This window comes from Liolophura sinensis, chromosome 1 (assembly GCF_032854445.1).
Source record: "Liolophura sinensis isolate JHLJ2023 chromosome 1, CUHK_Ljap_v2, whole genome shotgun sequence".
Classification (NCBI taxonomy): domain Eukaryota; kingdom Metazoa; phylum Mollusca; class Polyplacophora; order Chitonida; family Chitonidae; genus Liolophura; species Liolophura sinensis.
In genome coordinates, this window is record NC_088295.1 from 33,584,666 (window position 1) to 33,608,908 (window position 24,243).

General features: G+C 39.7%; 1 protein-coding gene across 2 annotated transcripts in view; it reads right to left on the reverse strand.

The window, feature by feature from the left end:
- Positions 1 to 232: 232 nt before the first annotated feature.
- Positions 233 to 24,243, reverse strand: part of LOC135478270 (protein NDNF-like) — a 53,874-nt gene continuing 29,863 nt past the window's right edge. For both annotated transcript variants that reach the window (XM_064758555.1, XM_064758547.1), the window contains exons 2-4: positions 17,044 to 17,266; positions 6,991 to 7,115; positions 233 to 4,398 (exon numbers count right to left, since the gene is read on the reverse strand). In XM_064758555.1, coding sequence (XP_064614625.1) covers positions 3,083 to 4,398; positions 6,991 to 7,115; positions 17,044 to 17,258 — 1,656 coding nt within the window. In that variant the 5' untranslated portion in view covers positions 17,259 to 17,266 and the 3' untranslated portion in view covers positions 233 to 3,082. The remainder of the gene's footprint in view (positions 4,399 to 6,990; positions 7,116 to 17,043; positions 17,267 to 24,243) is intronic.

Sequence of the window (24,243 nt, forward strand, 5' to 3'; positions counted from 1 at the left end):
TGATCATGGACATGTTGTGTTTCACTCAAAACAACTTCTTGCTTTTCGTGATCCTTTTAGGATCGGGAGATAAGTAATTCACCGTTACTCCGATTATACCTTTTAACAGTTCACCTAGTATAGAGCTTAGTCGATCGTTGTCAATACATACCGCTTCTCCTCTTGTCAGAGAACATTTGACGGTCTAAAACTGCTGGTCGCAGTTTCCATTTGCGAGAAACAAGCCACAGTATTGATCATTATATACACATTTATTTGCAACGTTCGCCGTACAAATGTCAGTATTAGCCCTACATGAACAAGAATAATAATAACACAGTAACGAGAGAATGACTGACATCATATAACCACGCCCCTGGCAACCAGAAGAACCAAATAAAAACACTCTGTTCACCACAGTTTGGAGTCAATCTTTTCTCCAGTCTGTTACAATATGAGGTATCCCAGTATATCACAACCATTGTGTGACGTCACAGGATCCCCTGTATGCCTAAAGTGTGCACGTCCACAAAGTCTCCTTCTCTTTACCAGCTAACAAAGTCTCCTATCAGACGTTTTTTAAGCAATACATCGGCAGCTGAATATAAATGGACAAGGAGAATATATATTTTTGCAGTGCTAATCGAATTTACCATCCCGTCATACCCTAAAACTGTAATAATCATCCAAATTATTAGAGCTTTTAAGACAGAAAGTGATATTAAATGACATCAGTAACTGAATAAGGACTGTAATTTAAAAGGGGTCAGTTTCTTAGCTTGTTGCAACTCCGCAAACAAATAAAAGTAGACATTTCCAGTTTTCGATTCCATTCATCGATCTCAGTAAATACGAATCCATCCACCTCATCAGTTCCAAGTCGTTACATATAATCACTTGACTAGTTCATAGGCAGATAATCATAAGATGCGATAACGATTTTCACAGTTTGACACCAGTCAGTCTAACTCACATATTTACATAATATGGTATAAATAAGCGATCGTTATAAATATCCGTTTGCATTTAAATGGCACAGACAATGCCGTAAATGATATACTGAAGACCCATCAAGCTTCTATGTAAAAACACGAGGAACTTGCTCTGAAAATACGTTAATATCACGGTAATCTATCTTAATAACAGAAAAATAGTCTGTGCTATAGACATATGAAATACATTATGACGTCGCGACAAGGAAACACGAATCACAAAGCATTTCGTGTATTTTTTGCATCTTGCAAAACAAGAAATTACCTTCATAAATATTATATGAAAGCTGTGGAAAGGGTACTTCGACATACACTATGAAATATAATTTAGACACACAATTTACCACAGGCAATATGGCTAAACTTTCTTCTTTGTATTTAATCTAAGTATAATTGAGTGTGAAATCCAGCGGTTTCGACATGTAAACCTGTAAAGCTTCTAACAAACATTCCACTATCATGGTATACCATTATCTTTTGACGCTTACACCCCCATATGTGCTTATCTACTTATTGACTATTAATTTTAATTCGTTACTTTACACTTACACTATTTTCCAACCCTGTTAGCCTGTTAAAACAAATCGACAATACTAACAAGTCAGAATTTTCGTTTCAAAGAAAATAGCGCCTAGAGCATACTGTATCAAAGAATACTGTCTGATTCAAAATAAATAATCACACCAAATTATATAAAAACAGAATGAAAATAATCAGGAAATTCGGTGTAAAATGGTACAACACGGGATAATGCTTCCCGAAAATAAAATGACGAGAGCTTATTGTGTGAACAAGTCAATCAGGAGGGTGAGGCAACCAGACAGGTGTGTGCGCGTAATGACAAAACATCCACATATATCACACTGGCAATATGGTAAACTGAACATCAACGGAGTTTGACTTGACACCAGTACAATTATATACTTACTTCTCTACAGTAACATTTTAAACATGAACAGATTATGAACTACTTGATTCTGTAGAAATTTTATACATCGATCTAAACCCTTACATTGGTCTACCCGTCCCGCCCATAAGCGGCCCGAGCATATCTAAACATGTACATGGATGCCATAGCACTATTGCTCCTGTAGGCTATGTACAAAACAGCAACATTAATCTTCATTTCTTAATTACATATATCATATATATGTCTTCTCATATATAAATACGACAATGAGAAGAAAATAATTTATATCATACATATTTGTAATGCAATCTCCTCAAGTCAATTTACGACAAGTTATAATGCTGTCAGATAGTAAGAATGAAATCGCGTGAACCAGTAAGCGTCTATATTTCACAGTCAGTCTGACGAAGCATGCATATCTATAACATCCGGCATTGGTCAGTCACCTACAACACATGCTTGTTGGCTAAATTCTGAAGTTCACATAGCCAAAGCAATAAATACAAGTTGTAGAACTATATTTTACGTTCACAGAATTGGATTTCATCATTGCGTGAGTCCACGATTTGGAGTCAGCATCCACGAAGTATATCGGGAGTTTATGAAAATAAGGTAATCATACCTGTTACCACATTCACCGTTATCACGGGTCAGTATCTGTTCACGCGCAGTTGTCATGGCTGAGACACCGTTCAACCATATGATTGTTACACAGCCGGATATGCCCTCTTCCTTTTGGTGAACGGTACTCATTTGCCTACACACGCCCTGATTAGCAATTCGTAAGCCTACGTGTCAAAAATGCACTTTACCATCATCTTATACAAACATATCCCATTGAGCAATCAGCTTAGCAAATCTGCTTCTATGGCAGCCTGTTCTCGTTCAAGGGTAGCGAGATTCCGAGGAGAAATGGCACTGACTGGTGTCCACTATAACCATGGAAATACACGAGTTTCGCCAGACAAAACCTGGCTGGTCATTTGCCCCCCTTTTAACCGGGCTTAATATTCTGGTAAGTCTCGATGGGGAGTCGGTTGTGGAAATCCGTGAGGGATCGGTTTAGGCCATGTGCCAATTAGACAGCCTTACCGCTACTAGTATTTTGCTGCTGTTTGGCACAGATCAGTCGCCATTTGAACCGGTACCGATATACCCCGATTATGTCTTGGCTTATAGCCTTTGATGGAATATCAACATCTTAACATTTATCCTTGGTTCGTACCCTAACACTGTCATAGGGCATGCTTAATCGTCTCTTACTCACATAAATATCTAAAATATAGTCTGTACCTGGCTTTAAATCAGAGATTTTTTCAGTCTTTACCGATCTTTTTTTGTTCTTATGACGAAAGTAAGCACACTTGACTTTCTCGCTCTTTTTCCGATACTTCGGTCCTTCACACATTACACTGGTTGACTTTTTGTATGAATCGTTCACTTCTCGTTTATAAATGCAATACTTTTGTCTTTTTTCTGTCACCATCCATCCGATTGTGACTGAATTGCACTTAATCAGACTTTGATAAACATTAATCTGTGTGTTTTCCGGCAACTTTGGGTACAGAAACTTGGATGGCCGAGTTGTTGCCAAAATTGAGAATTGGCGAGCCTTTCTGCCTTTCATTGAAACCATTATAAAGTACTTACTGGGCTGTGCGTCGTCGATAGTGAAATATTCAAGTGACTTTATTTTGGCTTTCTTAATTAGTGACTTCTCCGAATAAAGCTTCATTCGTACGGAGCCCCCACAAGGGTTAATAGAAAGCATGAGTTGTTCGGCCGGTGATTTTAGCTCATACATGAATTTCTGCGATCTCAGCCTTCTCTTCAGAGTAATAGATTTAGCTTTGCCGTCTGAGAGTTTCACGGTTGTCTTCGCACTGCTTTTTGTCCTGGCTCTGATGCTCGTGCCCAGATGGGAGATCATTCGTTTTGACGTTGTATCCATGACGAACACATCGATGTAGTACATTTGTCCCTGGCGAAGGCCCTTGTAGCTGTAAGCCGTTTTATTGCCAATACACTTGTAACTGAAATCTCTCGCCGGTGCTGCTCGAACTGGAGACATCGTTCTCCTGGTTGACTTGAAGTTCTTCTTGTAGAAAAAAGACCACCGTTTTAACTTGGGTTTGTCTCCAAAAGCGTACGATCGGAAGCCGCATTGCGTTTTGTAGTTCTTCTGTCGATTAATGGCCACACAGTACTGGACTGGCACAGCCTGGTCAGGATGTGACGACCAAGATATCTTCAGACGTCGTTTCCCTTTCTGTCGAACATTTACCTTACCGAGAGTGGAAGACCCACTGTTCGTTATCGCAGTGTGGTCATGTGATACCCGAGCGAATAGTTTCACAAAAGTGTCACTATCCAGTGATTTCACATCAATTTTGTATATGCCAGACTCCGCACTGCCCGTAGAGTAGCTGTTACGTTCATCTCCAGAGTAACGGTAAAGACGTAGGCCCAGAGCTTGGCTACTTGTCGAACGGAACTGGTCGTTAAGCTCATCGTAATCTGGAAATATACATGTAATATACAGTTGAGTATAGTGTCATGATATGTTTTATTTATTTATTTATCTGACTGCGTTTTTATGCCGTACTCATGATTAGTTCACTTATACAACGTTGACAGTGTCATGGTGTGACTGGGATATCTTTTCCTCCACATCATTTACAAATGCATTACTATTTTAACGTATAACATGCTTACAGCGTGATTCTGTCATTCTGCCTACCTTCAAAAGACGCTCACATACAGGTACTTGTACTATTTTGTCTTTGTGTATTTCAAAAATAGCATTTTGTTTGCTGCTGGATGGAATCGATAAGACAAGTAATAAAGTCACAATGATGATGTCCATTAATACATAAGAACCGTATATAGACGACCAGCTTGCAGTTAGTGTTTCATTTGGGCCAACCATATTCCGCCAATTTTTGACAACACGCTGAGACAATGTTTGCTCCTATAACACTGGAATTGAATCGCCTGTTTTTCCTTTGTGATATACGTTAATAATGTAGTGTAATCATATTTTCTACACGCTTTTGTTCCTTTAAGATAGCTGTGTGACGATAAATCTTAATTAAGATCTTATTAAAATATACTATAACGAGTTAGAGTCTTGCAAAATTAATTTCATTAACAGCTGTGAGCATTCAGCAAAGTAAAGTAGCGATTGTAAAGGAATATTCTGTACACATGCATCTATTCCTTTCGCGCTTCTCATTTTTATATAGCTACAAGTAATGAGCCTTTAAATGGCTCTCTGTCTCTGTCATTATCAAGCACATGTAACCAACATCCATGCGGAGTAAGTGAACTAAGTGTAGCATGTTTCAGAGAATCTATTCAGTTCAGACCAGACAACGGGTGGCTCTGCAAGCTCTGGTCTACAGCGTCGGACTTAAGTGTGGGGCACAGTCGCCATCACACTTTGAGCACTTGACAAACAGTCTCACCTACGCTCGTCTCGCTCCCTTCCCAAGGCCATAATCCCACTAAATCTCCACAAATATCACACTAAGAGGTTCCTCGATATGAACGCAAGCTAGTTCATCAAACAATGCAACGCTGCAACATCTGATCAGTTTGGATATGGAAGGAGTGAAAGCAGTGGAGTAGGCCAGCTCTTCCATGGTATTGCTGGTAAAGCTGTCCCAAGAAGACCCACCGCTACGTTACGTGTGTGTAACAGCACTACACCATTTAGAATGTGTTACGCACCATCGACAATGTGTATTGGAGTATCAAAAAAAAGGTCAATGACAAAAAAACAGGTATGACCAATAATCTCACCAAAAGCACCCCACTAAACCTATGAAAGTAGACTGGAGGCCAAGGCATCAATTTTGTAGATGTTCAAACATTTTGCTAAAAAATTTGCAAAAAAGTCTCAAAAATAAAGGGAACGTATATATCTGAGTGGATCTGTTTTACTTGTTGCTTTCTGTCGTTTTAAATGCAGGCTAACCGGCTGTCAAAACAACACGTCATCAGTGCCTGATTTGCATTCCTACCATTATGGTTAGAAAGGGTATGTATGTCAGAAACTGTTTTGCTGCTACTAAGCTCTTTGGAGATCTGGAGAGTGTGGGACGGAGTTGTGCGTAAATCCAGTATGTCAAAGGCAGTGCTCGTTAAATAGATTTGTGACGTTAAAATTGCCCAATCTGCACACTGCACCTCCTTGGATCCGCAGGAATACATCTGACGGGTAGGGCGTCGATTGGATGAACAGGTTTGGAGACCATCAAAGTTCAGGCATGCACATACATATACACATACACATACAGGCATACTAGTATACAGTTTACCTTTATATTGAGGTTATTGGCTTTAAAAATGTAATTTTTATGCCTTGATTGCCTCGGTGTATTTGCCGCTGGTGACAAGAAATGGAATACTAAAAGACGATTTCTTGAGTATGGTGTAAAACTCCAATCAAATCAAATATATATAAACCAAGTTTGTACCGAGTTTGATAAGACATTACACTGAAAGGTAACATTTTAAATTCCCGTTAGAGAACAGCTAAAAGTTAGCTTTGGTTAGAATTCCAGAAATGTCACATCGACAGTTACAAATTGGAAGGTGTGGAACAACCCCTACAGACAGGCATCAACTTCCTTGTTGAGTTCAGTCACGGTTCTTATAGAAATTACCACCACAGACAGATTTGCTCCTTTGCATTGTTTTAATGTGATTGTATGTCAAATGTGATGACACAGCATATTGCGTAATTCTAGGCTAGTAAAGTCAAATAAATTGCAGATAACATCACTGCATTATTTTTTACCTACTCCTGCTTAAGCCATGGTGCTAGGGGTCGTGTAAGTTTATGCATTTACATGAACAGTTAGAATAAAACTTTCGTCGCTCCTCTGGTCTTACTCTCAATGCTGCACGTCTTTAATTATATTCCATAACGTAAATGTGTGTAAAGGTTGGCTAACCCACAGGAGTGACGTCACATCACAAATGATAAATACGGCTTACCCAAGTTGTTTTGCAAGGAACTGATTACTCATCATGTATTTCGGAATTTAATCTCAGCAAAACTCACCAGCAAAAAGAGAAAAAATAAGACAAACTCTTGTTTACCAGTGACAAGTGGTGTTTCTTCAGGCAGTCTTCTGATGAGGGTAACGTTCCAGTCCAGGCGGGATATACAGGGTGTGACTTCTAGCGATAAAGGTACACGTTCTCGACGCAGAATGTAAAAGTACCTGTTAAAAAAAACAACGAAGAAGAAAGCAATGTTCATTACCTTTAGGAAATGGTGTAGCCGGCAAAGACATTGTTCTCGACAAATTACGACATTGGACACATTCGTTGTTACCACGAAGGGAATGGAATAAATAGTGTGTCAAATGCACTATCTGGCTTTCTGGCAAAGAAGGTTGCGAAGCTTAATTCGTTGACGAGTATTCATTTTTCGGGATCTCATGTGACAAAAGACTACAGCAGTCTGTTGGAAGACACTGAACCGAAAAAGTGTGGCTCCAGGAGTTTTATGAAGATGAGTGATTTCTCCATATAGCTGTAAATAATGACTTGTGTTTGATTGCAGGACAATATGCAATACAGGTTGTCGTGAACAGCAGAAATAATGTAAGGAATTCCGTGTCATAAAACTTTGTAGAGCAAATGATATATTCTTGAGCTAATTTAGATAGCCCTACATTATGTGCCTAGGCGTTAGGGGGCGCGTGGCAGCTATGAACGTTCCATTAACCCTATACCACTTCTCGTCAAGTTTACTGGAAGAGTACTTTATCTTCAGAACTATATAAAAAACAATCAGAGCATATACCGATGTCAGTTTGTATAAGGTTAATGCCTGTGTCAAGTGTAACTTTGGAACCTGTCTTTGAGATTAATTTCTTGAGACCCTTATACAACTACGAGCTTGTTTACCTAGGAGCCCTGTTTACCCAGATTCAACTAGCTGATACTTGCAGAAACTAGGGCCTTAAAACGAGCTCTCAATTACAGGGGGAACATATCCTCGCCAGGGACTGACCCAGAATCCTCCAGAAGTCAGAAGCAGACCATGGCCGGAAAGCAAAAGCCGCTACTTTTGGAAGAGAGAACTACTGTGGGACCACGTGTTATCCTGGCGCTGGCTAGACACTGGAATATGTGGAAGTCAAACATGCAAATCCTGTTGGCCAGCGGTGACTCATAACAGTAGGATCGAAGCCGGGCTGTCTTGCCTTCTGATTCTCCATCGACTACCAATGATCCCCTGAATCGACCTCCTGCCGAGACCCTGGTACCGGTACCAGCACCGGCGAACACGTGCCGGTAATCTGATAAACAAAGGGCTAACAGCAATAGCCTCTACATGCTTTCAAGGTTTTCGTACGGCATAACTGTTACAACTAATATTGTGTCAAAGTGTGTTGGCGTCAAGATGAGTGTTCGCAGCCCACCTCACAGCTCTGCGGGCGGCCAGGGGTATGGGAGGGGAAGCATCAGCTGTCTGCGCTTTACAAAGCCTCAGCTTCTGCAGCTATCACCCGACCGTGTTTAGAACCTGCTTTACAACTGACAGTCTGTGTCTACCACTTTATCCATTTGCGTCTGGAAACCAGAACCTGGTTGTCAAACAACACTTCCCTACACTCACTTACCCCTAGCCCAAGGCGTAGCTTAACAATTCTAAACTACAGCAAGCACGCACTTTTGCACGTAAAGTACAAAAGAAGTTGCTTATACCATAACACTATTATGAATAGCATTGCAGAAGGAATATCCAACGGTTAGCCTTATGTAACACCACGTACTTGGCTATTTGTACCTATCTTGTTCCAGACGTATGTCTTTTTGGAGCAGAGCATGGTTTCACGTGTGGTATATTTTTTGACGGATGTACATGATTTAAGGGTGGAATATGGTTCCTGAGTGGTATGTGGTTGATGGAGGTACATGGTTGACGAGTGGAATATGGTTCCTGGGTGGTATATGGTTGACGGAGGTCCACGGTTGACGGATGAAATATGGTTCCTGGGTGGAATATGGTTGACGAAGGTACATGGTGACGGATGGAATATGGTCCGTGGGTGGTATATGGCTGATGGAGGTACATGGTTTACGGGTGGTGTTTGGCTAATAGATGGTATATATTTAGTATATGTTTTATGGATGGTATATGGCTGACGGGTGGTACCTAATTCTAGGTACATGTATAAACCTGACGGTGGATATAATGTGGGGCATAATTGACGGGTGGCTTAATCCTGAAGGGAGGTATATGGTTAAAGGGTTGTATGTAGTTGATGGGTCTTAAAGAACAGGCGCGTCATACGTGGTTGAGAGGTGTTTTACGATTGATTAGTGACAGTTGGCTAACGTGAGGTACATGGTTGAACGATGGTGCCTGGTTGACGATTGGTATATGGTGGTAGGATGGTAGATGTTTGTGTGGCGTTATACTGTTAATGAGTGGTATGCCGTTGAGGGTTGCCACAGCTTTGCAGGGCGATATTTTGCTGACGAAAATTTGGCTTACGTGTGATAATAAGTTGTAGCTTAGTTGAGTAGTTTAGTGTTTATACCCGCATAAATCAGAAATCTGCTTGTGGATTGGTTCCTGGCTTGGTCCCTGGGCAAGGTTTACTAAATGTGATGCCGAGACAGCATTTTGAGTAATTCAAAACCAGCGACATCTAATTCATTTCACTTAACATCAATGCGCATTTTAGGTGTGACCCGACCCAGCAATGGCTGAGCGGTGGAAACGATTGACAGGTGGGGTGCAGTTGACAACTTGAAAACGGTTAAAATGTAGTTCATTGTCTAACGTTTGTTGTGAACTGTTCAACCATATTCCAAATTTGTATACATGTATATATTGTACTCACGAATCAAATAGAAACAAAGAGAGATCGTGGTAAATTCTATATACATTATATCCACGTACAAAGAAACATCTTCGTGGAGAGGAAAAAATGAAATAATGATTGAGGAAATATTGCTTCTCCTGAACAAAGTAAGCTTCCTAGTGCAAGTTGTATGCAAGTGATATCAAGTGTTTTTAGCCCCCATAAGTACTGCAGAGAATGAATCACGGAAGAAGGTCTGATGTAACTATTTAATATACTTATCTATATCAGTTTTCCTTTTTACCGAAGGCTCTTCTTATGAGCTTCATCTTGTAGCACCATTAGACACCCAGGAATGACTTCTTGAGCCAAGATCATTAGCAAACTAGCTAAAGCAACTGTGTTACAAAAACATGAGGGAACATACATCATTTTTGTTTTTTGTCAAACGAACGGAAGAGAGAAAAGAGCACATGAACTACTAAGCTTTGAGATTACACCAAGTTTCAATCTCCACTGGTCAAAAAACTACCACTGACCCAATAAGATAAACCATAATTGTGTTACGTCAACAGAGGTGTGTATGGATAATGTCCTTCACTGACTCCGCCACATCCTTTATGTTTTTATGAGCACGAAAGCATCAACAACCATATATGAACTTCCAGTTCCTCTACACCTTGTAAAAAGCTGTTCAGACACTTAACGCTGAGACCTTTCTACCACAGGATCTCGGCCGCCGAACCCTTACAGTGGCTAAACCTCCAATGCTGTCTCTATAAGCAGTACTTGGGCACGATTGCACCTGAGAAAGCTTCCCACTCTCCCTGAGTCAACGTTAATTAATACCCGTCGACCTAGAATCGTGAGAATGTGATATCGGGGGTATTGCACTGAGGCTGGTTTTCCACCCCCGGCAGACCTGTACTGCTAGCAGGTTGGTGGTGGAGTAAGCGCCTGTTCTATTGCGTGCCCATGTCACGGCTACATATACTGTCTATCAATTCAAACAACAGACGCATCGCCTACAGCCATAGTGTTTACCTAGGCCACTAACAAGGGTTTACCAGCCAAAACAGTCTGGTCCTGAAGTGGCTGACCCTGCTTTCTGTCGCTCAAGTACAAGATCTAGCAGCTAAGACGGAAAACCATGTGCGTCGTAATGCTAACTAATGTTCCACGTTATGACATGATAACTTGACAAGAAGAAAATTATGAGAACTTAAGAAAGTTTTGTCTCCAAAGACCACGATACTTTGAAAAATCAATGGTTTAGTTTCCAAACATCTTGAAATTTATGCAGGATCCGCATAAAACGATTCGCAAATTTCGAAAACAGAACACTGTTATAAACCTTTTGTGAAAGGGGATCCTCTTCCTAAGCGAAATGGAATTTTGGGAAAGAATTACAACTGTCATACGGGTGTCATCCTAATGCAATATTTATTTATCTATTTATTTGATTGGTGTTTTACGCCGTGCTCAAGAATATTTCACTTATACGACGGCGGCCAGCATTATGGTGGGAGGAAACCGGGCAGAGCCCGGGGGAATCGCACGACCATTTATGGCCGGAGAGGTAGCCAACCTGGGTTGGACTTGAACTCACAGCGACCGCATTGCTGAGAGACTCCTGGGTCATTACTCTGTGCTGGCGCGCTAACCAACTGAGCCACAGAGACCCCACTAATGCAATACAATGCGGGGACACAGCCTGGTTACCACAACCCTACATATACCAAACTAAGCAGTACTCTTCTAAAATATATTGTTCATTAATTTATGGACGGTTACACAGTTTTTTTAACTTCAAAACAGGATACACGATCATAAGTTGATGAATTTTGTTTAAAGTTTATACAAGGAATGCTGGGATACAACAACTCTTGTAAACATCCCAGAGTACTGAGTAAATCTGCGCTTATGGCTGAATCAGAATATCATAAAAGTTAATATTTTAAAAAACGGATCATTTACAGAAAAAAAACATTTCTCACAAGTAGTCAGTTTTGTATACGCAACATGTGTAGGATAGATAACCAGTCCAGAAAGTATTGCTCACAAATTGCATAACATTGGAGCCGGATTATGTAATGTACAACTTTTTTAAACCCAAGCAGATATTATGTGTCTTGCTTTATGAAAATATAGATCCAGTCCATATTTGGGGGCAAGGAAACCTCAGATTAACCAATGGCCAACGTTAAGCAACGTTATGAAACCTTGTTTTACTAATACATTTTACTGCACATTTTTTCACCAGGCACTACTAACATACCGCCTACCGCTACGGCATAACAATGCGTAAAGCAGCACATCCATTGGTGCCACTGGAAAAATTATCGTCTGATATCATGGCAGACGAATGATATGAGCAGAAAATATGTTAAATGCTGTATAAAATACCGCGCGATAACTTTGCATCTTCTACTGCCTGATCATGCAACAATTGCGATATATGTGGTCATGCACGTTTAGCCACTACATGCACTTTGTGGTAATTAATCATGTTTGTGATGTACTCGTAGCGATTCCAAGAAAACTAGCGTCTGTTAACAATTAATTTAAAACTTTACGCCGTACTTGGCAATTTCTGCAAGAAACCTGGTTGTGGGTTTCCCCCAGGGTCTGCCCCGGTTTCCTCCCAACAGAATAACACTTTGTATAAGTGAAATATTCTTGAGTACGGCGTAAAACACCAGTCAAATAAATAATAAAATAAAACTTTACGAAATATGGCAGCCCGAAGCGGAACTCATGTCTAACCCTGGTTGATGAAGAGATATAAAGATGCATCATCTTTATATCATGCATGGTAACCATGCATCATACATTATCTTCTGATCAAAAATTGCCTTTAGTTCGCAATATAGTAAAACGGTAAATTTACAATATTTGAAATAATCTGCCCGTTGTGTCTTTGTATGATTCTGAAATATACATATAGTTAAACTGTTGTATATTTGAAATCACAGGTATTGCATTTAGTATTTTTTCTTACATATGGACCTATATGTGGAAGGTGGAAAACGACATTAGACTTCAAATAGTTTTCACCTATATGAAGAAGGTATTTTTAGAAAATGAAAAGGACCCAACGAGGTATGATTTTTATCACTTTCACATCTTCATGTGTACACTGTGTATGTCTGAAACTCGGTGGGATTCGAACTCACTCTCCTCCATAGTGAGATGCAACCACACATCCATTTATCCATAAATGCATGCTCGAAAGAAAGGTGAATTCGAGGAATGAAACGAAGATAACTATTTGTGAGTGGATTTAGAACTCAGATGTTTTGTGAGTAACAAGTGTTTTACACGTAACCGTGATATTACACACGTTCCGTGGCTGGTTAGTGTCAAGAGGCTGTTTAACCTGTTACCAAGACACGGACAGTTTTGTAGACCAAATAACTGAGGGACAGAATATATCTGCAGATAACCTTAATACAAATGCTTATCTACCATGTTTATTCACCAAGACAGGTTAAGTGTTGATTTAACGCCCTCGGTGTAAACAGGTCCTTGAGATCAAAAGACAGATGAAATGTCTGACTGCAAGCAGTTAATGGCCAGGCAGTTTATCAAGAGCTAATTGTTTAGGAGTTGCGAAGGTCGAGACGTTATCTCTAATTAATTTCGGATGGTAAACCAATGGACACTGACAAAACTTCTGGTAGCTATCTTGTTAAGACCAACCACGGAACAGGGGAAAATATGAGATTAAAGCCTCAAAGCTCGGGCAAAAACAGATGGTATGACTTCTGCTTCAGACGCGGCATATATTTATTCTATAGGGACAAGCGAAGAATAACTGGCTGATCAGATGATATATGACTGCGGAGAGGCCTGCCGGCAGAACTAGAAGCCCTGCAAAATGATAAATACAGGCTTTCTCACTGCTTGTAACCGAGGCTCGACAAAAAGCATACACCACTTACATTTAACACGAAATGGTCGTACATTCTAGCCTTGCCATTCTTTCCTTTCTAACACAATAACAGATAGAACAAGATAAAAGTATGAATTTAGCATCTCGAAAACGAAAGATAAGCCCCCAGACGCCAGAGAAAATCAATAGTTGCGGTTCAAGCTGCGAAGTTTGCAAACATTTCCTAAGACAAACAGACAAACCGTCTGAAGACATTCTCGAATGCTTTCAGAAAAACTGTATCCTATTTCGCTTCTATGCTGATCATCAGCACTGTCTGTTCAAAAAGCGCTGCTTCAAGGAGTAGTACATAATCATTAGCCCAAACGTTAAATAGATCATGTTGTATAAATGCAGCCCTAGGCTAATATCAAGTTAAGATAAGGTTAGTGGATAGACGACAGCTCTCAGATAACCACCAATATTTGGCAAGTACCTGTCAATATTTAGCTGGCTATAAAAGACAATTTCTCTACAAGATATATTGCCGTAATACCTAAGGAAATTTGGGGTGTCATAGGTCGAGGCCTTTTGCCAGTTAAGTGCACTTAAATAATTTACTTGTGTTAGTCAATAATTGAACACGACTTCCGTTTTGCATAAACTTCTAGTGGGTGATCACTAGTACAGGAGACCCCGCTCAAGCCCTCTTCCGATTGCCTCATCTGGTTACTGTAGACCATGCCGTTGGTGGTCGCTCTCTTTTATAGCCTAATTTACCACGTGTTAACCGTGTTAACATTTTACTGGGTTTAAAACATGAATTGGTCATATCTTGCAGGACAAAAACTGCTTGTCTTTACGGGCGCTGAACTCTGGCTACCAGGGAAAGACATATGACAATATTATGGTGATTTAAACCAAACCTAACTTTTCCATATATCTTTTCCTGACTATGATACTTGTGCACGGATGTCGGCATGACATTATCCAGGCGACTGTCTTGTCACATCACATTTCAGCCAGGCCTCTGCAATGTCCGGTCAGGATGCATGGTGTAACTATGTAACTGCAAGTTGCTTATATCCTGTCTGACAAAACACTGGATAATCCCCTGCCCCTGGTTATATATTGTGAATGTGAATGATACAGCGCATGAAATAATCATAATCGAATATCACCACAGTGATGGTTGTTTCCAATTCATCTCCGAACATTCACGTTAAATTAAATTATTATTATTATTACTATTATTATTATTATTATTATAACACCGTAAAAATAACCGAATTTGTAATGTTGGTCGAGGGTGAATTTTGTTCTATGATTTGGGAGCACTTGCCGATTACCACCACTCATACTTCAGACTGCGTATATGGAGCCAAGTCCTCATGCATGGGACCATGACTTCATATATGGAACCGAGACCTCGTACATGCAGCCATGACTTCATGCAGTGAGCCGAGACTTCATGCAATGAGCCCAAACAACACCAAGGTGCGAGACAACATCCATGGAGCCGCGACAAAACACATGGTGCCGCGACAACATCCATGGTGCCGATACAGCATCCATGAATCCGATACAACATCCATGATGCCGGAGCAACATCCATGATGCCGAAACAACATCCATGATGCCGATACAACAACCATGATGCCGGAACAACATCCATGATGCCGATACAACAAACATGATGCCGGAACAACCTCCATGGAGCCCTGATTTTTATTAAACCTGACTGGGATTTATAACTATGTATGTGAAAATTGCGTTGAGTACAAACACAATATTGGCTCAGTGTCAGTATACATGTATAATATTGCTGGGGGTGTCATGTCTGGTGTCTTCGGCATGGACAATGCCTGCGACAAGACACGGTACTCACATACTCACACCGAAAGACTCTTCGACGTCATATGAGAAATATTGTTAAGTGTGAAGAAAAAACTAAAACATACACACGTGCATTGCTATATGTATATATATATATATATATATATATATATATATATATATATATATATATATATATATATATATATATATATATATATATATATATGTATATATATATATATACAACAAACAAGAACGTCAAATTATGTCCATTGTGGTTTGGAGAAAACCACAGATCTTCGACATATTCTTGAATGCATAATTCCACAAATCAATAAAAAAAATCTGTGTGATCATAGTACTTCGTTAAAATAAGCAGGACAATGATGATGACTACACCTCCCCCGAATACGCGAAGCACGATGGAAACTTAAAACAAAGACGTATGATTATAAACCTGCTAAATGTCAGTTTTAATAACTTGTAAATAACCTAATGTACTCAGCAATACAAAACCACACACAATTTTAAATTGTTTGCAGGTATTTTAAGGAAGCTTCCATGAATGGTATAACGTCGTATGTAAGTATATGTGTATGTATGTATGTATGAACACACCAGGAGTCAGGTGTGTGGGTATATACATTAAGTCATAACTTGTACATTCAGACAAGTGAATCGACAACACAACTCGATTTCTTATGTCGCGTTTGGTTTTTATGAAACTATGAAGTCCACTTGTGTTAACATGAACCTAATAGTGGACCGAGTGACATTGTTAGTACAGAGAATTGTTGATGGCCATTGAGAGGTTTCATAGTGCCGACTGAACACGAGAGTCTCCTTGACATGTACCTCTACCTCATCCCACACCATCCTGTTCACCCTCATTTAAAGTTCCCCTCACTAAAAAATGGGTCTTGCAAATATATAATCACTCTGTACAAGCGGGATTCACAAATGCGCTTTTCGTGCAATATACAATGTCTTCTACAGAATTTAAGATCGCATAAAATTCAGCAGATAGGATAATATTTCTAATAGTTTCGTACTCCCGTTCGCACAACGCAGATCAAAACTAAATGTGTTATATTGCGTGTAACTAAATTCAAGTCTTGAATAGTTTGGACCATGTATGTAACGAAAAAAATACAACCAGATTACTCCTAAAATCTGTACATGATAAAAGTCGTTCAAATATAAAACGCATTAATATTATTAATTCAGTTAACATTTAGTTCAGCACAACCTCAATGAATGTGTGTATGGAATATATGAACATTTATATATACACGAATGCACACATAAAAACCTCAATACACTAATCTTAATGGAAATTAAATATACTTATATACACATTGCATTAGTTCCTAAATTGTGCATACAAAAAATGTAAATAATATTTTCTGGGTCGAAAATAAGAGTACAGATATAAATGTGTGTAGCCATATGAATCCTCTAATCAATAGTTTTAGCTTGATCAACAATAAAACAATGGTATTCAAAACACGCGAAACTTCTTACCAAATGCAATCTAACCTCAACAAATGCCTCAGAGAAAATATCAGAAAAAGTTTTCACATTTATAAGATTTTACAGTTTCATTGTACTTACCTAATAGTGTTGTTCTTCAGCAAATATTGTGAATATTCCCGTCCGTGCGTCAAAACATGGGTAAGTTCAAATTCCTTATATGGATCAATCTCAAAGTCGAAATCGCCTCCACTCTTGTTGCTACTTCTGCTGATCTTCACACAATGGCCTTTCAGAGAGAGCATCAGAAATATTCCCAACTCCAACAGTAGTAAAACCATTCCTGAACGCATCATTTTCACCACTGAAAATTAAAACGTACACGCTTACTTAATGAATCCAAATGGTAGTTAGCTTACGGCACAATAATCACTATACGTAACGGTCATTTCCAAAGTGAATACTCTTGAGGCAGAGACTTTACAGCTGGCAAAAGATAGCGGAGCAGCACAGCTGATGAGATACACGCTCTACCACAGAGCTGCTGTCAAGAAAACTAGCACGTCTGTATCTAGTCTGCCTTTACAAAAAGTTATCTTCGAAAAATTGAACGTTTCCATTATGCCAGATCCTTATACATCTGCAGCATTTGAGTTCACCACTTTAAACACAATCTCTGTAAATTGACGTGAAGAGGTTCTTAAATTGGCTGGTTCACCTTTCACAGGCAAGGTGCGTGGCCATGAATTTCGTGCGGTTACAACCACTTTGCGGCTTTCGAGTTTGAAAGGAACATTAAAGAGACGTTAAGGTGGCTCTATTCACCCGCTGTCTGTCGGGACACAGTGCTTCTGAGCGAAGATGAAGCTCTTCCCGCTTCAACCTCTTCGGTTATACGCTTCCATTTATAGATTCCGAAAAATAGACCATCCGGAGTCAGGTTTCCGCTAAATATAGCGAAGATATTAACACTTTTACAAATTATTCTTTATATTCGCCTTTTTCCACAATGGAAGTGGACAGCGGCATGTTTTCTGACAAGCGGCAGCAAAGAAAATGGTTTGCACACTGTGAAAGCCGAGGCCCTCCTACGCTGGAGGTACTGCCTGCTCTTGGTAGGGTCTAAGCGAGAGATATGTTAAGGTAGAAAGGTGCAGGCATACGATCTGAGACTCTCCTGTCATCTTCACAGTACCACTCTCTTATAGAACATTTACAATGGCGGCGAAAAGCCGTTCAGACGAACACTGATAGACGTAGAGCAGCCGTTAAACAAATTATATATTCCTTCAGAGGGTAAGCTAAGCAGATGGAACTCGGCTAGAAACGGTTATAGCAGTCAAAACAGCCAGCCACGGTTAATATATGAAGGCTTATCCCCAGGGGAAAAGAAACAGGTGACTGTTGGCAAAAAGCAGCTGAGATACAGTACACGAGAGTGACAAAGGGGTGAGCAAGATTCAAGGGAAGTTTGTAGTAAAGCTCTATCTCTCAAAGTCTGGCAGCCGACCTCGACCCTGGCACTGGCCCATTCCCCAGTGCATGAATTGAACAGATAAGATAACTGGTACTCATCCACGGCTCGCATCCTTGCTTTGCCAAAATCAAGCTGACACTGCGGCCAGCTCTTACCACAAATATTCGAAACCTTTTACAGTAAGGCATCCAATACCGAGGTGGCACTGGTCGGAGAGCTTTCCAGATACATTGACAGCCAGGATACACATTTTAAATGTTAATACTATTTTGGTAATATCATTATAGCAACTTAAACAATGGCTTTAGCAGAAATACGTTTTAAATGCAATGATGATAATTGCAATTTATTTAACGTCACTGATCTAGAAATACTCAAAGCAGTCTTTCGTTTTAATTGAATATTTACCCAAAACCAATCTGTTATATTTATGGACAACACAATGAAGCTAGTCACATTGGATAAAACCGTTGTGTTTGAGAGAAAATGTCAAATACCAGAGAAATGGGCACACACTGAAACACTTTTCAGGTAGATAATACGTATTTTTTGTAGTCCAAAGTTAGGAAAGATGATTTGAGTAAATCAAAATCAGGAACGGCTAGTTAACTGAATAAAGTTGAGAGTGAGACAAATTAATAGAATGAAATGTTGACAGTGAAAGTTATAGTTATATAGGAAGAACTGGAATGTAAACAGAAATTAAAAAGATTAAAGTAAAAAAGGAAATGTGAACAAGGTAAATGAAAGTTAGAAAAAGTGAGCGGGGTAAATAAACTTTAAGAGAGGCTAAGGTTTATGAAACGTACGAAAAGTGATTAAAGTAGTGAAACTTAGGAAAGATGGTGTTCAAACCAGTACAGGGGTATTTCTGCATAATTTCTGCACGCAGCTTGTAGATATATCATCACATCAGGTTTCCCTTGTTAAGGAAGGTTTTATTAAAACAAGCAAGCTAACAGTTTAAAGATGTGGTGTACACTGTAACGCCTGTGATTTTACGCCCTTCGTGGGACGAAACTGTACTAATTACCAGCACCTCAAGCAAGCGGGTGTCCGAAAGTTGAGGGCCGTTGCCAAGCGTCTGCGTCAACATAAAGTGACTAAGGAACTGGAAACCAGGATTCATGATAAAATCTGGCCACCTAATCGTAATGACGTCACAATAGTAGCCCCATGCGCCGTACTATCTTGCGGCTTGTCGACGTCATGCCACTTTGTACCGAACATATAGTCGTTGTACCTGCGCTATATGTGACTCTCGATAAGGTTTGTTTGATGTTACCGAACCTTCAGCCTCGTCCTGCGTCGCTATCCAAGAACTAATTACCTCTCGTTTTTCGTTGTAAACCATCTTGCCAAAAGAAGGCGAAGAAAACGCTGCCGCGCGTGGGTGTCGCCGTTTGAATCAACACGTGTTTCCGCATAACCGTTTTAGCCTGCATTTGGAATGTGATGCGAGAACAATTGTGCTTTCTGTCGTTCACACAGCTGCTGTAACACCGTGTTATCAGACGTCGCCGATGACATAATAAGCCTCCACGATAAATGCAAAGTCACTGATTAATCTCACAGGTAACCGACAGCTGATTACCGATTACCGGCAAATTTCAACACACAGGGAATCTCAACTTGCCTGTAAAGCGCTCAGGAACACTATCCAAGTCAAACAAGTCTGCATGTCTGCCAGGATACAGTATCGTAGCTTGATAACAAGGGAACTGTGCCTCACATTCAAGTTACATCAGTCACACAATCAACAGATTTCTTCAGCGCACGTGTAAAATTTTTCAATTCTGCGTGTTAAGTCCGATATTCGTTTGTACAAGGCTTAAATCATAGAGAATAAGACAAGAGCAGAGACAACAATGTGATACCTGGCAAATGGTCACACATAACTTTTGAAATACAACATCTAAACGATGAAGAGGTTTTCAAAGTCAATAATCGCAATACTCGTTTCGAAAGAAGCCTATGTTTCTTAATAATTATACAGTTAGTATATAAATCTGGTAACGTGTAAAAGGCCAGCAGTCGTAGGTTTGCACTGATGCAACAGTCGATATTCTAGGCATGGCATCCAAACCAAATTACAAACTCGACGTATTCGAATAATGGTCGAGTTGAACACAAATACAAAGTTGCGCTTTGGCTCCACGTGTTCTTAAAAGCATCGATGTAAACATGTATGCTTACTGTGCGGTTCTAGTTAAGCAGAGCCCAGTTCTGTGGACTTACTTTAGGGTATTATCATTATTGTTCTGGTCAAAGGTTACATACGTAATACGCAGACATGCAATAAGTCCTATATCACTACATTTGTTAGATACAAGGTGTAATTTCCTCATCCCGTAGCGAATTCCGATATAATACAAACCCGACAAACAAACATTGTTTGTAAATTTTCATTGCTTCCCACGCATGCCTTTGCATTAAAACTTTCTGCAGGAGCCGATAGCTTGAAGAAGGTTGGCACTGAAGTGAAATTTCGATAACTGTCTCTCAACACAGTACTGTTTAATGCTTTAAGTCCTATAATTAGGCTCATACACCATGGGTTAAATTCTGGAATTATAGTCAAATCGGCTATATGTGGAATCTGTATATATGGTTTCCCTGCCTCGGGTGAACATACTAAGTTTGTGACTAGTCCAGTATTTGCTGTATGAAACAACAGTTCTCTCCATGGTTAAGCAGAAAATAATTAGGCCTATTCTAAATGTAGTCTCATAAAATTCAAAGCAATCTGCACTAAAGTGGGAACATTTACTGAAAATAATGGTCAGAATTCATAGTGTATGAGATGTATGAAACTGAAAAAGAAAAAACTATTACTGCATATCGGCGTTGATACATGAATATTAAATAACACCGCTTGTGCTCCTTACTATATGACCTAAATATAGGGGCAAGGCTGGAATAAAAAAAAGTTAAAATATGCCGTACGTCGTCGGTATTTCTGACAGTATGACGTAAGTCTACACCTGAACGGGTCTATGAAGAATTATACCGATAAACAGATATCTATAGATATCTTAACTCGATAGATACATTTAGATGTGAGACGTCTTTTTGAGAGATCCGTCATACAACCAAGTGGCCATATTGCCGCCATTTAGTCAGCCGTAGGCAGTCTAGTCACATTTAAGTCACTTTCTCATGCATGGGACTCGTTGATAGCATACGGCATGATATCAACAATAGGGCAGAATGGTACCTACAGATCACATGGGCCTTGATCACGTCCACGCTTAGTATCCTGCATTGAAAACAAAGCGAACAGCTGATCTGTACCTACCTGTTTGAGGCTCTGTCATAAATATTACCTGGCGGCTGTTCAACTATGGTCGAAATCACGCAGTATAAATCCATTTCCACTAAGTCTATATTTAGACATCAGAATAAATTATACGATAAGGCATCATAGAATTTGACCAAGTGGCATGCAAACTATTTTTAGTGACATGTTCGGGGGTGGAAATAAATAGGACACTTTTGTCAAGTAAAGCAAATGTCATCGGCCTCACATGTGTTGTCTGAAGAGCTCTCCAGTGTGTACACTCTACTTGAGTACCTTTAGTTTTTCTCTAATGCTCAGCGTCTGTCGCTATAACACGAAACCGTAACGTCATAATGGCGGGTTGGAAGATGTGAGCGGAAGCATATGTTCATATTTCTTATAAAACCCCAGAGTGTTTGTTTACTAAGCGGTTCCAATTGTGACAAATCTGCATACTCGTCAAGCCCCGTGGGAGAGGCAAACAGAGGATGAGGACGACCCCCCGCTGGGTGTCCTCATCACGTTACACAGTTTCGATATGGTACGCTTGGTCGGACTGTCGCTCACATCGCGAATATCATCGGTATTCACATTGACAATATTGCTTAAGACCATTTTCCTAGTCTAATAAAATTCTCAGCTTATTTTGTGCCGCGCGTTGGAGTATTATCAAACCGAAACTGGGCGCATGATTTAAAAAATCCATTCTGTAAAGGTATTTTACTATCACATGTTGTATAATTGCGAAATAACTTACAAAAGAAATTCTCTGTCACGTCACCAGCGCCATAATATCACCGTCCCACATTGTAAACTCGGTGACATGGTTTAAATGGTACTAACGTCACTAAGTTGGCAAATGTACGAGTGATTCGAGGATGCATGACCCATACTTTGTTTGACACGTCCAAATGCCACACGACTAAATGGACTAAATAACCACAGTGTATTTTATAATTTTATAAGTTTATAATCAACTTGAACGAAAGAACATGTAATAACCTTTTTAAAAAAACACTAAACCTGCCGTTCTAGGTATATATATATATATATATATATATATATATATATATATATATATATATATATATATATATCCGATCCTTTAATAATCAAATATTAAACCTGTCAAAAACCCGTATTGAACTCTATTACAGCTTTTATTTCTGCCCTAAATTATAATATCCATTACCACTTGATCTCTTTTTGTGAAAAATTTCTCACAAAAAAAGCAATCAAAGACGTAACTTTCTCAGACCGAATAGTAGGCGCAGTAAACTGTAACATAAAAACTCTGGTACAAACAGAGGTGTGTAAACGTCGCTCATTGAATACAGGTGGCACCGCCTATCTCACATAGATTCTCAGATCCCAGCATAACCAGTCGACAGTTCTTGTAATCAGAAACAACTTCACTTAGTCGAATGTACGTAAGGATTGCTGGGGGCTACCTAATACCATATGTTTGTCTAAGTTTGTATACATCTTCAAAGTATCCTGGAAGGGTAAAGGCGGTCACCCCGAGGCCCGGGATCTAATAGTGAGTGGGGAACGGACTGCACAAGACGATGAATCCATTTCTACGAACTATATACCTATATCACTAGCTCGCTGCACAGCGGCGTCACGCGTACATCTTCATCCTATTAACTGACAATAATCGTTAAAAAATACCGAAATACTTATATTTTACATCATCAGTGCTATATCTCATGATAAACTAGAAGAGAACTTCTTTGACACAACCCACGGGCCGTTGACACCTGCACTGGTATCACTTATAAACGTCATATCAAGGCCCTACTGTAAGCAGTACTCCGTAGGGATTGCGCCGAACCATGCAGTGGAGGTTGTTTAGTTTTCAGTCCAAGGCGATGACAGATTTATGGGATTTATGAACCTGCGCGCTACATGAATGACACACCACCTTGGCGTCTAGGTCAGAATGGGGCTATCTTACTACAGAACATGCTGGTGCATCAGGACTCGCATCTTGCTTATGATATAGCCGATGAAAGCATTGCACAGGAAGACATATTCAGAAGTCACTTTTAAGTGGTCTGAACCGAAAGCTACAATTATACCGAAATAGATGGAGGAAAGATTGGTGGTTAGAATTCCACAATGACTGGCATGTCAATGGCTTATTTGTCATTCTGGAGATACTCCGTGGTATAGTCTAACAGGACAGCTGTGTTTGTGGCAATACCTGGGGGAACGTGCACGGTATGTATAGATGAGGGGGAATGCTTTAGACCTGAGTTATCATTAATTAGCGGAATTTGCAACCAGTGATACTTTGACCTGTTAACACATCACTTGTAATTGATGTACGGCTAGAGCATCTGAATCAGCGAGGAATCATTGAAAACATAAAACATGATTAAAATATGATGCATTCCAAATTGCTCGCCAAGTAATTGGTGCCAAATACAAAAACTACAAGTTTACAAAATGTAGGTATTAAATAAAAACGAATGCTTTGATTCTGGACGTCTTCCCTGAAAAATAGTTATTAGGTGTTGACAGGAGAAGGTAGGTGTCAAATCCTTCAGCATCTCGGCTCCCCCGGACCGGCTTCTGT